The 16,979-nt window shown below is 36.9% G+C and overlaps 2 protein-coding genes across 2 annotated transcripts; both read right to left on the bottom strand.

Moving 5' to 3' along the window:
* Window positions 1-1,401: 1,401 nt before the first annotated feature.
* Window positions 1,402-3,530, bottom strand: LOC144715567 (uncharacterized). The gene is made up of 2 exons (XM_078590501.1): window positions 1,747-3,530; window positions 1,402-1,663 (listed from the first exon to the last, which is right to left on the bottom strand). Exon 1 carries the CDS (start codon window positions 3,208-3,210, stop codon window positions 2,023-2,025), a length of 1,188 nt encoding a protein of 395 aa, XP_078446627.1. The 5' UTR covers window positions 3,211-3,530; the 3' UTR covers window positions 1,402-1,663; window positions 1,747-2,022.
* Window positions 3,531-3,675: 145 nt separating this feature from the next.
* On the bottom strand, window positions 3,676-7,427 carry MPK3 (mitogen-activated protein kinase 3). The gene is made up of 6 exons (XM_078590502.1): window positions 7,091-7,427; window positions 5,740-5,869; window positions 5,464-5,601; window positions 4,718-5,050; window positions 4,068-4,251; window positions 3,676-3,902 (listed from the first exon to the last, which is right to left on the bottom strand). The coding sequence occupies exons 1-6, from the start codon at window positions 7,240-7,242 to the stop codon at window positions 3,730-3,732; spliced, it is 1,110 nt and encodes a 369-aa protein (XP_078446628.1). The 5' UTR covers window positions 7,243-7,427; the 3' UTR covers window positions 3,676-3,729.
* Window positions 7,428-16,979: the final 9,552 nt, after the last annotated feature.

Genomic DNA, 16,979 nt, shown 5'->3' with positions numbered 1-16,979 from the left:
AATTCTGTTAAAATAGCATAAAATCAATAAAAACTAGAAATTCAATCAAAACATGTTATAATTCACTTCATGCTTTAATAACATGCCTTTCTGATCATTTGAAGGAAAATAATCACACAAGTACAAAAAATCAATAGTAAATAGCATGTTGTTTGTGTTTTTGAGTGAGGAATGAAGTCAGTCATGGTGTCTGGAAAAATAGATACTAGGCTATCATTGAGGATGATATCCAAAAAAAAGGATAAATAAATGAGTAAAAAAATGTCAAGGATGACACTAACCTCGTTGTCATGGGGCCAAGGAGCGACAGAACTTTTTTCTCTGGGAGTCTTAACCTCTCACTATTGAAATTTAATGATGGCTCAGCTGATTTTTTGAATGATCAAGCATTTTTTTGTCATATCTAGGAACAAAAAACAAATGGGAGAGGGGTTTCTTTATACATCTAAGACAATGGATGGACAATGGAGATAACGACTGAACTAACCTCACAGTTTCAGCTCAAAAATCCTTTCTCACAGTTTGATGAGACATTTGGAAGTTAGAAAATTATGGCATGTTGATTATTTCTCTTTGCTCCTTGATTCATGTCCAAGGACTACAAGGTTTGTACAACATCCTTAGATGTCTCAAAAATTGGTGTCGAAATCTGTAGTGTCAATTATGCTGCAACACACACTGATACGTGCCCTCGATTTTTGCTAAAAATTGCCAATAATTTCCATGAAAATCTATGTTTAATTAGGCTTTCACATGCATCCACAATACTGCCAGAAAGGTTCCAATTATGGGTTTTAAAATTCATGCTTAAACTATGCGGCGAAAAAATATTTTCCCATGTACATCAAAAGGGTAGAAAGTAAAAGGGAATTGAGATGCTTTTAATGCGCTTTCCCTTGGTTATATAAAGTTATGTCATTCCTGCTATCATACATTTGAAAGATGGTTGGTTCATTTATTGAAAAAACATCATCAATTTTTTTCCACTTTCCACATGTAAGTTTAATAGGCTGCATTTTATGATACGAAGCCATTGGTTTTCTATTGGCTGGGTAATTATTTTGATGTAAAGAGGTGTAGTAAAAGTGCTTTAAGAGGCGTGACTAATCATTGGCCATGGTCAGTGTAAAGTGACCCCAATCATTTTTCCACAATAAATGATTGGCCTCAATCAAAATGAATCAGAGTCTTACAGCTGGCAGAACAGATTAAATCGAATAAAAGTGCATTGTAAACCTTATAAATATTTAAATAAATTCAAAATTACACAATATTATTTTATAGAATATTTTCTTTATGAATCTGACGTATGACAATTCTGTAAAAATAAAAAATTGGAATAATGTTTTAAAGTATAATATTCTACGCTGAGCTGAATAGAAACCTCTCTGTCGAGTTGGATTTGATATTTTTAGAATTTTATAAAAAATATTCAATAATAATCTTCCGGTTCCGGTCCGGCTTGACCATTGAACCTAAACCTGTTTGATAAATTGGTCCACCCTCAAATGGAAGACCTACGGTCCTGGTTCGGTCCAGTCAAGCCGGCCCTCAGTCCTAAATGTCCAACCCTAGTTATATCAACTGTTCCATCAGGTTATTCCAGCTGTTCCCACCCTAACGCTTTTTAGGCTGTGATACTTCATGTATCCCCAGATCATTCCTGAACATGGGCCGAATTGAGCTCTCTTAGGTATATCTTCACGGCTCATATTTTCAATTTTTCAAAGAAAACTGGAATCCCACCTCTTTCTCTTGTCTTAACTTTAAAGACTTTAGTTCTCCAATGGGAAGCCGAGCCAACTGTGATAGGAACGTGACAGCACTAAGTATACAGTGAAAGAGACAACGCCGCTTTTGTGGAACTCTGAAGACGGTCAAGAAAGCCAGCTCTGCATCAAACGCAACAACGCAAGTCAATAAAAGAGGATGAAAAACCCAAACAGCAAATACATCTTCGAGATAAGATAAATGCTTGTCGGTGGTCTCTTTCTCGTTTTCTTTCTCTTTCTTCCAGTCTTCTCACACGGGCTGTATAGTTTCGGCGGCGGAGCAGTCTTTGTTGATTTGCTCTGAAGAAATACTCTCATTTTGGACCTTCGAAATATTTGACTTTCTATGGATTTTCTCATGATCCAGGCAGAAAGCTGTTGAACACCAAGAAAGTCGCTTCTCTCCCCAGTAACGAGATGGTAGACGGATTAAACTTGAGAGAGAGAGAGAGAGAGAGACGGAGAGAGATAGAGATAGCGACAGAGATAGAGAGAGAGAGAGATGGAGAGAGAGAGAGAGACACGCAGAGAGAGAGAGAGAGAGAGATGGAGAGAGATAGAGAAAGCGACAGAGATAGAGAGAGAGAGATGGAGGGAGAGAGATAGAGAGAGAGACGGAGAGAGATAGAGATAGCGACAGAGATTGCGACAGAGACAGAGAGAGAGAGAGAGAGACGGAGAGAGAGAGAGAGAGAGAGAGAGAGAGAGAGAGAGAGAGAGAGACGGAGAGAGACAGAGAGAGAGAGAGACGGAGAGAGACAGAGATAGAGAGAGAGAGAGAGACGGAGAGAGACAGAGAGAGAGAGAGACGGAGAGAGACAGAGATAGAGAGAGAGAGAGACGGAGAGAGACAGAGAAAGACAGAGAGAGAGAGAGAGAGAGAGAGAGAGAGAGAGAGAGAGAGAGAGAGAGAGAGAGAGAGAGAGAGAGAGAGAGAGAGAGAGACGGAGAGAGACAGAGAAAGACAGAGAGACACAGAGAGAGAGAGAGACGGAGAGAGACAGAGAAAGACAGAGAGACACAGAGAGAGACAGAGAAAGACAGAGAAAGACAGAGAGACACAGAGAGAGAGAGAGAGACGGAGAGAGACAGAGAAAGACAGAGAGACACAGAGAGAGACAGAGAAAGACAGAGAGACACAGAGAGAGAGAGAGAGACGGAGAGAGACAGAGAAAGACAGAGAGACACAGAGAGAGAGAGAGACGGAGAGAGACAGAGAAAGACAGAGAGACACAGAGAGAGAGAGAGAGACGGAGAGAGACAGAGAAAGATAGAGAGACACAGAGCGAGAGAGACGGAGAGAGACAGAGAACGACAGAGATAGAGAGAGAGAGACAGAGAGAGAGAGAGAGACACAGAGAAAGACGGAGATAGAGAGAGAGACAGAAAGAGAGAGAGACGGAGAGAGACAGAGAAAGACAGAGATAGAGAGAGACATTGCGAGAGAGAGAGAAGGATGAGTCAAAAAACCGTCCAAGTTAGAAGACCACTCGCTGAATGAGAGGGGGAGAGAGATGAGTCAAAAACCGTTCAATTTAAGAGACCAGTCGCTGAATGAGAGGGGGAGAGAGATGAGTCAAAAACCGTTCAATTTAAGAGACCAGTCGCTGAATGAGAGGGGGAGAGAGATGAGTCAAAAACCGTTCAATTTAGGAGACCACTCGCTGGATGAGAGCGAGAGAGAGATGAGTCAAAACCGTCCAAAACAGAAGACCACCCGCTGTACGAGGGAGAGAGAGATAAAGGTGAGTCAAAAACCGTGCAAGTTAGAAGACCACTCGGTATACGAGAGAGAGAGAGAGAGAGGGACGGGTCAAAAACCGTCCAAGATAGAAGACCAGTCGCTGTACCTGAATACGAAACGCAAACATTGCAGATGCAAGATGAGAAAGGAGAAGGAAAAGGCCACGAAAAAAAAAAAATTATTTACGGTCAATGAATCCATTAAAAAAGTACACTATCGAACGAAACTGGGATTCAGCTCGAGAGACTCTCTGTAAATCATCTCCTTCATCTGCTCCTCCGTCAACGTTTGCTGCTCGAAGTCGAACGAGAAAGGCCTGGTGCAAATTGGCTCATCTTCCTCGTCGTGAAGCTTCGCTAAATACGGATGTATCAGCGCCTCCTCAACTGTTATAATCGGTATAGACGCATCAGTTAACAATTAAGACGTAAGGGAGGAAAGCGAGAAGGAATTCTATTCAAATAAAGCTAGATTAAACCCTCAATCCAACAGATAAATACCCTTATTATTCTAATTGATAGAGATCGATTAGAAAAAGTATGACAACCCACCTGATATTCGCCGAGTTGGGTCGAAGGTGAGCATTCTCTCGGCAAGATCAATGGCGGAAGGGTTGACGTGAGGGAACTGTTCGGACAAACGCCTTCTTGGGTGATGAGGCAGATGACGAACGTATCTTCTCGCTTCTTCGCTTTTCAAGAACCCAAGGTCGGCCTCCGTCGGCGAACCCACGAGCTGAACAACCAATGAAATAATCTCTTTTGATATACTCTTCAACGATTTCATATCTCTTGAGAAATGGGCGGGCGGAAATAATACAAAGTTAGATATGCTATTATTTAAGCCCTGATAAAGTGATTCATCAGTGTTATTTTGGGATTCAGTGTGGGTTTAGAGGATGACTCTGTCCTATAAATAACGATGGGTTAGTTTAGGATAGACTAAAATTTCTCCTCTTATTATTAGGGACGAGTCGTCGAGACTCAAGTGAAGTTTTCTTTGATGAGCTCCAATTACTCCCAAGACTGAAGTTACAACCTACTGACTCAAAAGACTACCCCTCAAGATCAATCATGTATGTTCTAAATATTCTCTCAATTAACAGACTCATCATTAAGAATTCAAAGCAGGATTATTCATGATAAGTACTCAAATTATGCGAGTCCTAATCTTGGGTTTCTTCTTAAAAAACTAGTCTTACCTGCATGATGAGGGACATCTGATGCATATGATTTTTTCCAGGTAAGAGCGTTCGCCTGTTCATGAGCTCCATGAAGATACATCCAACAGACCAGATATCTATGGCGGCTGTGTACTCTGTTGAATTGAGAAGCAGCTCAGGCGCACGATACCACCTTGTGACCACATACTCAGTCATGGCATCGTTCTCAGCCGTTGATCGAGCAAGCCCAAAATCACAGATTTTGAGCTCGCAGTTTGCGTTGAGCAGGATGTTGCTTGGCTTCAAATCACGATGAATCACGTTTGCTGAGTGAACGTATTTGAGCCCCCGAAGAATTTGGTAGAGGAAGTACTGCGAGGAAAAATAGTATTAGTTTTCAATGTCAGGATTATGAATTCTTTAATCTCTAAAAGACAAAACTTAAGGCTGAAGCAGTTGATTAACAGAAAAATGAAGAACATAACTCAGCCTGTAGGTTGTTCTTGAGGGGTAGTCTCTTTAGTCAACATGTAGGAAGTTGTTTAATCTCTTAAGAGTGATGGGGGCTCTCAGAGAAGTTCAACCTTATATGGGAATCATCCTGTTTATTCGATCATAAGATATCTCATCTTTTTATTTAGGCTTGAGAGCCTCTTCACATTAAGTAAACTATGTACATAATTGGAATGTATAACTCGGTTAAATTACTTTATTGAGAGTTATGTTCATATTATAATGCAATAAGTAACTTAAAAGTAAATAGTTGGATGGATTATCTCTCTAACCTGGCAGTGGTCTGCAGAGAGCTCCTGGTTTGAGCGAATAATCTGGTGCAGATCTGTGTCCATGAGCTCCGTGGTAATGTAGACGTCATTAAATTTCTCCCGAACTGGTGGGGGGATCACATCTGTGATGGCGATCACCTGCATTTTTGTGTTAATTATATTAAATTCCTTGGTCTTTCTGATTTTCACGGTGTGAGCCTTTAGTATCGGAAATGAATCAATCAAAGTCCTAATGCGGATATAAATTAAGTCAGAAGAAGAGCGGTTGATGTTTACGTTCTCGTGGTCAAGATGCCTGAGGAGTTTGATTTCACGAAGAGTCCTTTTGGCATCGATGTAATTGTCGAAGGCGTTCGCTATCTTTTTTATCGCCACCATCTCGCCTGTTTCCACGTCCATTAAAGAACTACAAAGAAAGAAAAAGCTCATGAGAATCCACCGTATCTCGTGTCTGGAGACAGAGAGAGAAAGATACAGACACAGAGAGATATGGATAGGGAGAGATAGAGAAAAAGAGACAGACACAGAGAGATATAGATAGAGAGAAAGCGAGAGAAAGAGACAGACCCAGAGAGATATAGATAGAGAGAAAGAGAGAGAAAGAGACAAACTCAGAGAGATATACATAGAGAGAAAGAGACGAAGAAAAATAGATATTCAGATAGAGAGAGAAAGAAAGAGAGAAACAGAGAGATAGAGAGAAAGAGAGAGATAAAGATTTACAGAGAGATAGAGAGAAACAGAGAGATAGCGAGAAAGAGAGAGATAAAAATATACAGAGAGATAGATAGAGAGAGATGGAGAGAAAGAGAGTCAAAGGAGGAGGGATAGACAGATAGAGAGAGAGACAAAGAAAGAGAGATAGACAGAGAGAGACAAAGAAAGAGAGATAGAGAGAGACAAAGAAAGAGAGGTAGAGGTAGAGAGAAAGAGAGGTAGAAAGAGAGAGACAAAGAAAGATTGATACACAAAGAGAGAGACAAAGAAAGAGAGATAGACAGATAGAGAGAGAGAGAGAGAGAGACAGAGAGAAAGAGAGGTATAAAGAGAGAGAAAAAGAGAGACAAAGAAAGATTGATACACAGAGAGAGACACAAAGAAAGAGAGATAGACATAAAAAGAGATAAAAAGAGAGAGATAGACAGAAAGAGAGATAAACAGAGAGAGAGAGAGGTAGAAAGAGAGAGAGAAAGAGAGACAAAGAATGATTGATAACAAAGAGAGAGACACAAAGAAAGAAAGATTGACAGCGAGAGAGATAGATAGAAAGAGAAGTAGAAAGAGAGAGAGAGAGAAAGAAAACTAAGAAAGATTTATACACAGAGAGACACAAAGAAAGAGAGATAGACAGAAAGAGAGAGAGAGAGAGAGAGAGAGAGAGATAGAGAGAAAGAGAGGTATAAAGAGAATCAAAGAAAGATTGATACACAAAGAGAGAGACACAAAGAAAGAGAGATAGAGAGAAAGAGAAGTAGAAAGAGAGAGAAAAAGAGAGACGAAGGAAGATTAATACACAAAGAGAGAGACAGAAGGAAAGAGAGACTCAAAGAAGGATGAATAGATAGAGATAAACCAGACATAGACAGAGGTAGAGATAGATATAGAGAGAGTGAGGGAGATAGAGTACCAGACGATGCCATAGGCCCCGCGTCCGATTGGCATGATGGGAGGCTGGTACTTTGCCGTCACTTCGAACGAAGTACCGAAGATATCGTAGTTGATGTAACGTCCGCCATGTGTGGGCAATAAGGGGAACTGACCTTGCGACGACACCTTCATCTCTGAATTATCCAAGCTCGCCTAATCGGAAATCCTCTCTCCCCTTGTCTGTAATTCTCTCGATCTCTCTCTCTCTCTCTCTCTCTCTCTCTCTCTCTCTCTCTCTCTCTCTCTCTCTCTCTCTCTCTCTCTCTCTCTCTCTCTCTCTCTCTCTCTCTCTCTCTCTCTCTCTCTCTCTCTCTCTCTCTCTCTGTGTCTCTCTCTTTCGCGTTCTTAACAAGAGGAGGGGCTTCTTATGGGCAAGGCCCTGATTTCCAGGAAACGGAATGGAAGTTAATCGGAAGTTACTCGGAAGATTGATGAGAAAGGACGAGTCACCGACAGAAGATTGAACTCTCCTTCCTACCGAATTCAATTGGATGAAAATCTGTCGTTTTCATGGCCGCGTGCTTTTTCTTGCAGTGTACGTGTTGCCGTGGTGCGTTGCGCGGTTTTGACTACGAGGCCACGGTTAAATTAGTTCCTTGAATTAGTGCTTTTTCTTCCCTGGCATTCCCTCATTACTCCGACGCATGTTAATGATTTTCTAAGCTTGCTTATAAATTTATTGAAATAACAATATACTGCATTAAAATATGCAAATTCTATACCGGGAAAGGAGTTCAAAATATGCAAGTATTTCAATTCGAAGTATATCTCATTCTGATCATTACCTCTGACTATAGTACCGTATACACAGCCTTATACCATATTTACTTTCCCTGTACGATTTTAAGTAAATAACAATGTATGGACTATATTAGATTGTTTATATCTTAATTACGCGATGGTCAAAAAATTATCAAACAAGGATTCTGGAGTCTATTTTGATCCATAAATTATTTTCTTTCATTTCCAAATCATCTTTGTGATTATAAATATTTATTCCTCAGTCTCTACTTGTATTTTCATATTGTTTACGGGATACTGATGCTAAGCCCACCCTTTGTATACTCCAATATACATAGCTACAGGTGGAAAAGTCTCATAGTTAGTAATCTTCATGAAACTAAGTTTATCCTTCAACTACTAGCTAGCCTTAAACCTATAATTTCTCCATTGAAATTACATTTAATTTTACTAATCCATTTTAAAACTTTATACTACTTTTCTTTATAATAAATTGATTAAAACTGAAAGTATTAGTTATGTTCATTCAGATAACTCTACTTAAAGTATTTCATAACATCATAAATATTCTCTGATTTTTATTATTCAGATAATACTGTGGAAATTTTATGCGTAAAGATAAATATTCATCTTCTATTTCATTTTAGTATTTCATAACATCATAAATTTTATGTGTAACTATAGATTAGATAATCTTAAATTGGGTAATTTCTAGTTATATTTATCTTCTATTTCCAGCAGGCTATATGAAGATTATCTTTAAACATCTATTTTTTGTGTTATCCTCTTTGATCATTTGAATTTTCATGACAATAGTTCTGATGATTGAACTCTTGCATTTCTTTTTCACATCTAAGCTATTATTTCAAATATATATGTGGATAATAGGAACTGAAATTGTGAATTGGTGATTTGTTGTCATTTCTAACAGTCCGTAATCTATTAATTAGGGGTGTTGCAGTTAAGAAACTTCAATCTGCATAATTATAAGTAGATTCTTTCACGCAAGCATTGTTCTAGTTTTCCACTGTGGGGCCTATATTTCTAAATCCATATAGGTGTTGATTAGCTCTAAACTATTTGTCCTTGGAAATAAATTTTTGAAAAATATAATGACATCAGAAACTTCATATTTTTTGCTCAAGAAAAACACCAAAAAACATGATAAATGTATGAACAGATACTGAAAGCCATATGTGATTCATTAAATTAATATCAGGGATTGTCCCCATATATCTTTTTGAATAAACTAAAAATATAATTTTGATGTATTTATGGATAGAGGGTATTGACATTTTGTGTTTTCAAAATTACAAAAAAGCTTAGGAAAACCTATAATCACGCAGTTTCAAGTTTGGAAAACATGTCTAGAAAAAACTGAATGATTAATCAAAAGCGATATCCTCATTGTAGATGTGATAGCTGGAGATCGAGTTCTTTATGTTCCTTCAGGTATTATACTTGACCGTGGTCAGACATATGGAATAACCCTTCTCTGATTCAAGAAATTTCATTCATCCAGTTTGATGACTTGTTCAGTAACAAGGGATACCATTATAGATGCCAATTCGTGGATAGAAAAAATGTTAACATTTTTTTAAATATGTAAAACACCCTATTAATATCATGTGGATTGCATTCTACCTTCAATAATGATAAATAATTCATTTTAACTTTTTTACTACGTGGAGATTGAGAGTATGATAGAGACTGATACTGATTTGGGTCATATGAAAGTGATAACATTTACACAATGTGAATATGTTTTAAGAAACTAAAAAATTAGATGGCGGAAGAAAATATTATTTCTGATCATTAGAGGTAGTATGAAAAGATGTTGATGCAACAATAGTGGATTCGTTAGGGTTGAAGATGATCTCCCCTTGATCCTCCCAATTTGGCACAAAATCAGTTATTCTCTAAATGAGCTCAGAATATGTAAAGGATCTGGAATCTGTATGGGAACATTATGTACATATACATAGATATTCAATCCCCGTCTAGAAACGTTTATTTTCCAAAAAAATTCCCATCTCATCTGTCTAATATGTCTTCTATGTTTATGAAAAATCTTAAAACAAATAATTATAAAATTACAAACTATAATTTGGGATTTCTTGAGGTTTTATAATATTTTAAATTGAGATTACCATTTTCTTCGTCTTCTGGTTTTTGTTTGCAATTTTCTGACTGAATGTGTAACGAAGATAAGTTTATAAGTCAGAATACATATTTATTGATTTATTTTAGTAATTTATACTAGTTTAAAATCAGATTTAATTTTCTTAGTCTAAGTGTCTAAATCTGATCCATTCCAATCATTGGCTGCGTAAAATGATAGGAATGCACCACTATTTGTTGGCAAACAATGGTTACGCGGCCATTATTTTGGTCAATAGAAAATGAGACACCTTTTCTTATAATAATTGGTCACTTTTTAGGCTCAAATATGCGAGGCGCAACATGATTCAGCAAAGGGTAAATGCATTAAAAGCACCATTGTGGTTTCACCGTTTTTGAAGTACACATTGTGGATTCTAATTGGATGTACATCTAAAATGCACAAAAGTCAAGCAAAAGATTAAAGTTTATTGAAAAAATTGAGATCATGTATAAGAGTGTTATTAAAACATCTTTTCAACTGCAGATTAGGATGTGGAATCTGAAAGAAATTTGAGGATTTGATTTTATGATGCAATTTTTTGACGAGAAAATAAATATAAAAGGCACATTCTTGTTTTTGCCTTTTTCCCTGTACATTCTAATTGGGTGTGTGCCATTTAAAATGCAAAAAATCATGTAAAGGATTGGATTTATTTGCAAATTGAGAGCACGTATCAGAGTGTTATTAAATCATCTTTTCAAATGCAGATTAGGATGGGGAATCTTAAAGAAATTTGAGAATTTTTTGTCATGCTGACAATATGGACAATGAGAAAATTAGAAGGTCCATATTTCTCCAACCTCGAATGATGATACCTAAATGGTTCATCTTTACCTCATCTGTACATTTATGGTCTCATATCTATAAAAAGTGCTTACATCTGTGTTAAAAGTGCACCCTTGGATTTTGTTCCTAAGTCTAATTAGGGGAGTTATCTGCTTATTCAAAATCTTGAGCTGTTCTTTTATTGAGTCTCAAGGGCAAAGGTTTGAATGAGCGGCAATCTGGTCAAGATTAGTGAAGCATAAACACCAGTCGGCCCATGGAGATGAGTTTGGTATGATATTTATCTTTTCATATTCATCCATTTATCCTTTATCCTTTGATTATAATGCTCTATGGTAAATGTTTTTACCATCATGCATGTGATAACTGATTCTGCTTATAACTAGTTGGTATTGACCTCCATCTTCGTTCCCACCAGTATTGGTAAATCTACATCATTTTCCCATGTTTGATACTTAATGGTCACTATCTGTCATCATCTCCTTTGCATTCCATGTTTTCGAAAATTCTGGATGAGATAAGATTAATTATAATCAATAATAAAATTTTATAGTAAAATTAATTAAATTTATAAAATTAGATGATTACATTTTGATAAATTAAGTCAATAGGATTGATTTTTTCGCGTTTCTAGATTTATTTTAAACTAATTTTCTATATTTTTATTTGAAAATTTAGATTCATTATCTATAATATATAAACACTTGAAAATAGAAATTAACCTTAAAATTCATGAAAGCGTACTAGCGCTATGTGGTTTCGACCCATATTAATGTTGTGCTTGTGAGTAAAATTATATAAAAAAAAATTTATCTTAAAACCCTTAAGTGACGTAATGAACCATACTTTATATTTCATTTATTTCTAACATTTGAACCTGACCTTTAGTTTGGCCACCGAAAATCAGATAGGTTTATTATTACAACATTACTATTCTACTTTCCTTGTGTATGGAATATATGATTGCTTGATCATAGATGTCTGCTATCTTCTATACTCATCTTAATTTTATTAATGATGGAGGACCATCCAGTCGATCACGCCCCGATCCGTCGCCAGCCACGTCGTGAAGTAGTTCCACTACCAAGCTTGAGAAGCAACATCGTCTTACCGCTTTGCGTCATGTATCTTTACATTCTTTCAAAAGTGTCATATTTTATTTTAATTATGTTTAAGTGTCATATTTAGGGGGGAGGAAATCCATGTTGGGCTTCTTCTCCCCCTAAAGATCCTTTTTAAGAGGAAAGCCCAATAGGCCTTCTCCTTAAAAGGGGGCCCAGTTGAGCCTCCATAACTGCCACCTCCCCTCTATAAAGAAGAGGGAGGTGTGGAGGTGGAGGCCAGGTCGTTGTGAACAATTCCAGATCGTGTTTGTTTTGGCCGTTGTTTTTTCTTTCTGTTCATCGTTCTACCTTGTTGTTGAAGAAGAAGTGTTGAGTGTGTTTAAGAAGTTCTTGTCAAGAAGAAGAGAGGAAGAATTGACAGAAGAGAAGGTGTTCTTTTGATTAGAATCGCAGATAGACGAACTGGTGGCAAGATTACCGGCAAGTCCCCTTCAGATTAGAAAAAATATCAAGTTATTGTCAGGCTCGTAGCATCTGTCAAGAATTCCACCAGATCCAAATCGCCGCCAACAAGAAATCCATTGGTCGACGCTACATTGTCCAAGATTTATGCCAACAGTTTTCTTCTATTATCTCTAAGATTTGGAGTCTGTCATCTCCAGCGTTCCACCGAGACTTCATCAAATCACTAGAGGCTGCTGTGTGCCTACACACGGTGTTGTTCTGCCTACTGGTAATTTAAGATTCTTCGTGTGGGTTGATTACATCATCTCGTCGTCCTGCGGAAACTGTTGGTTGAATTTTTGCCATGCCCGATTATTCTCGAGCTCATTCACCGTGACTATCCTCACCGAATTCTTGGCTTGATCAGCGTGAATTGACATGCTCCTTTTTTTGGTTCGTCGTCGGCCTATTCTTGTCGAAGATGAATGGCCGCTGAAACTCGACAGAGATAGAACTGTTGTCATTGTAGAAAAAAAGAAATCGAGAGAACGACAGGGATCCGGAATTTCTCTCCCCAGTCTGATAGGTCCCTCACGGACATCGTGGTCACACCTCATCCTGCGTAAAATTCCTGATCATCCCCCGTGAGATTCTTCAAACGCCATCCTCCAGGTTGTTATCTGAACGACTTGTTTGGGACGGTGTCTCATCGGCGTATAAGGAAATCTTCAGTCTCCATCAGAATCCGACTTGCATATCCTGATAAATACACAGACTGTTGCTGAGACTGTACAACGATCTGGACGTTTGTTGCCAAAGTCAACCGTCCTGCTATCGATGGCCTATTCCCCAGGCTTGCAAGCGACCCTCTTATAGCGTGGAATTCTTGTTCGTCTTCGGTGAAGTTCCAATTCTTCGAGCGATTGGCCCGCAGTTGAGTCTCAACTGGATTCCTCCTACGTCCTTCGGCAAGCACAAGGAGATTCCAATCAACTCGAGTGATTAGCCTGCAGGTTCCTATTCCACACTCTCCTTTCACTTACAGCTTAATTATCTTTTTTCAGTGCCTATCTCCAAGTGATCATTGCCTCGAGTGAGTTTAAACTTGTTTAGAATAGTCATTGTTCTTGGAGATAGAGTTTATTATTGTCGGTGTTGGATCAGTATCGTACTCGGTGATGGTGTGGACGCTCACGGACAAGACATCCCCTATACCGTTGGCTTCGAACTGATTATATGGATCATTGGGAGCTTGCTCGTGACTAAACCTGTCACATGTCGTATAGCTGATCTGCGTCTTGGATTAGTTGACGGTCGTCATATTTCTCATTGAATTTTTTAAAATATGGGCATTGTTATAAGGTATTTCATTACATTTATTTATTCGATCCTTGTAGTGGAACACGAACCGCTCCGTGCTGGTCGTCGTTTTACATCAATTAACCTCTAGCCTTGTAATTTAATATTACCCTTGTAAATTATAATTTTTTTTATAATTTTTTCATCTTTCAACCTTGTAGTTTATACCTATCTCATGTCATCACATCAATCAATATTTAAATAATATTAAATTGTTAATGACCATTCCTAGCTAAATTTACCTAAGTGAGTACAGGTTTAAAATTATATTGATTAAATTTTATCAACCTTAACCGTCATTCATTAGATCATATGTATAGTCATCCTTGTGATGCACTTCCTTGGAGAATTTTTTTACTCAAACTCAACCTTTTCCGGTATTAGAGCACTTAACAGATTCTTTCGAATCATCTTTCTCCAAAAATCACAGTCATCCACCATAACTTTGTGTAGTTGTTACATAATGTCACAATTTCTCTATGTACCCTCTGATGAAGAAAAAGTAAACAGGGTTATGTATGTGAATGAACCCATCAACCATCCAGACAGGTCAGAATGGGTGATGAACTCAAGTTGAGAGTTTATTTATTCAGAAAATCTAATATACAATCCTAGGTCTTCAAAAAAATTATATAATAACTAATAAAGTTTGTATCCACAAGAAATAATGTTTTTTTAAATTGATGAGTGTTAAAAATGATGTGCAATAGAAAGAATATTTTAGAAGAGAAGAATTAGAGACAAATATGCTGATTCAATTTAAGTATACGTGAAGATGAGTGATATATACATAGTAGAGATGTGAAACATAAAGTGTAGAAATGAAATGAGGTGATAAGGTCATAAATAAATATAAATATTAATGCATTTAAATGTTTATATATGAAATTGGGTAATAGTTAATGATGAAAAAGGAATTCGATGAAGGGTTAATGGGATGTGGTTGGATATGATGAAAATCTGAACGAGAAAATTTTCCATTCACATATTCCATGTCTCATTGAATGTTCATTATTATTATATAGTTTTTATTATGCATGCGTAATGTTTATGATGAAATGCACTGTACAACTGAGTGAATTACAATGACATCATAATAAGGAGACCTCTAGTCTGAAATCTACTGTTTGAAATATTAATGTTCAAATGATTTTGATAATGACATCAAAATATCCAGATAGATTAAAGCAATGTATTGTAAATTCTATGTTAAGTATGACTGACCACCGAACCATTGATTTGGAGACACTAAGGACAGATAGTAGGTACTGCTTAGAGGACAAAGTTAATTGAATTGATTCATATGTATCCACTAAATGTTACTGAGTTATAAGAAAGAGTTAATTAAATGGTATTATACCAAATTATCAACCAGGTTAATTTATGTCATGATTGTGTAAGTGCGCATTTGACGTGTACAACAAAGATGTCTTGTATATATAGATAATTTTAATTTGACTATGATGTAGGAGTTCATATTCATAGAATCCAACTCTATCCCAACTCAGGTGCATAAAGATGTTTATAAGATAATCGATTGATCAAGTGGGGGTCATCCACCTGCTACATGAGAGGACATAGCTCAAGGATGATGATGTGATGGAATCGTTGGCTAAGGCAGTGAAATATTTGTGAAGCCTTATCTTATGACTTATAAATGCATCAGTACTTCTCAAAGTTACCCTCAGTCATACTAGGAGTGTAAAGTGGGCAAGGAACTATACGCACAAGGTAACTGACAACACAAACATTCTATGATATTATCTTATACTTATTTGTATATTCTAGCACTCACGGTGTAGCTTTCCCCACAGGTTTTAAACTTAATCTGTTTGGTAAAATAATTATGTGATTAATAAGCCTATATGTTGAGTTTTATAATTAGTTAGGTTGGGTAATTAAGGTTATTTGGACATTAAATGTATTCACTAGTCTGCTAGATAGGCCTAGAGCTATTAATTGGGATTTTTTATTGAACGTCAAAAGATATTGTCATGTATAAATAGAAGAAGGCTCTTCATATTCTCAACCTTTTCTCCCTGCCCCCCTTGGCTCTCCTTCACTTCCAATGTTATCAAAATGGCATAACCACAAAGGTGGTGCATTAAAGGGGTGTATCGAATGAAGGAAGGGATTTATCATCCCAAGGATTGCATGGTTATGTCTAGTGGTTATTCATCTCGGCAGCTCAATAATTCTCACTCGAGAAATACATAAACGATGGATCTAATCTACACACCCTATGATATGATCATGGTTCCATTCCTAGTTTTACGCTATGTTAATTACAAACTATCACCTCGATCATCACCTAAAAACGTAACAAGATAGAAAGGGATGGATAATAAGTGTGCACAGATCTCCTTAGGCCCTCATATTCTGGCATAAACAAAGTGATTTATTCCAAAGACATGACCAAGTACTTATTATCTTTTATCTTCAAATTTCAATTAATGATTTACACAAGATAACGTTGATGGATCATGAAATTAGTTTCTTTCACTAGGCCTACCTGTATGCACAGAATTTTTAGATGATTCATACATGAATACAGATGTATATTCATAGATCAAAGGTATAGAAGCGTATAGTAGAGAGATAGAGACTAAGCTGTACTCACAGTTTCTGCCCAAAACTTTTTCTATCGGATTTTGAGCCCTCATAGGTTTTATACCATTGATATTTTGTCTCCCCTAACCAATCCGTATGTTGAATCATCAATTTGTCAGCATAATCATCAAATTAGCTAAATCTTTCACACCATAAGTTTCTTTGCTTAGCATCAAATCTCACGTGTGCCCCATCAGTGAAAAGTGTATCAGATTTGCCAAAACATTTTCCCTGTTATGCACACCAATTTCACTACTGAAAGTCCAAAAAATGCCCCCCATATTAACTTGATAATACGTTGATGACAAATTTATAATGATTTTAATAAAAAAACTTTTCTTCCTAATATGTTGTCCGGTTTCTTGTTTCATTTTTCACAATTTTAATCTTCAATTTTTCTTACGATGCAATGTGTCTAACGAGTCAATTCACCATTAATGAAGGTCATATTTTTTCTTTTATGCCACGTCCATGTGTGCAGTAAAGCAAATACCACTCATGTATGATTGCTGCATTATGGCATCACAATATGCGATTTCATAGATGGAACTTTTTTGTGATGATTAATACATCCAATCATTGTCAAAAGTAAATAATCGATCACCATCTGAGTAAACCAGATGGTGAAACACTGGAACATGATTAACCAGGAAATAAAAGCTCTAATTTATTCTGTAAAAATAAAATTTGTCTCAAAAAAT

The sequence above is a fragment of the Wolffia australiana genome, chromosome 19, assembly GCF_029677425.1.
Source record: "Wolffia australiana isolate 7733 chromosome 19, ASM2967742v1".
Classification (NCBI taxonomy): Eukaryota; Viridiplantae; Streptophyta; class Magnoliopsida; order Alismatales; family Araceae; genus Wolffia; species Wolffia australiana.
Note: the sequence above shows the minus strand (reverse complement) of the source record. Positions and strands in the feature narration are given on the sequence as shown.

Excerpts from the sequence above, each read along its gene's own strand:
- LOC144715567 (XM_078590501.1), bottom strand. The coding sequence starts at position 3,210 with ATGTCTCTCTCTATCTCTGTCTTTCTCTGTCTCTCTCCGTCTCTCTCT.
- MPK3 (XM_078590502.1), bottom strand. The coding sequence starts at position 7,242 with ATGAAGGTGTCGTCGCAAGGTCAGTTCCCCTTATTGCCCACACATGGC. Across the intron at positions 4,252-4,717 it reads AGATGTCCCTCATCATGCAG|CTCGTGGGTTCGCCGACGGA; the intron begins GTAAGACTAGTT and ends TTGGTTGTTCAG. Across the intron at positions 3,903-4,067 it reads CCCAACTCGGCGAATATCAG|TTGAGGAGGCGCTGATACAT; the intron begins GTGGGTTGTCAT and ends CGATTATAACAG.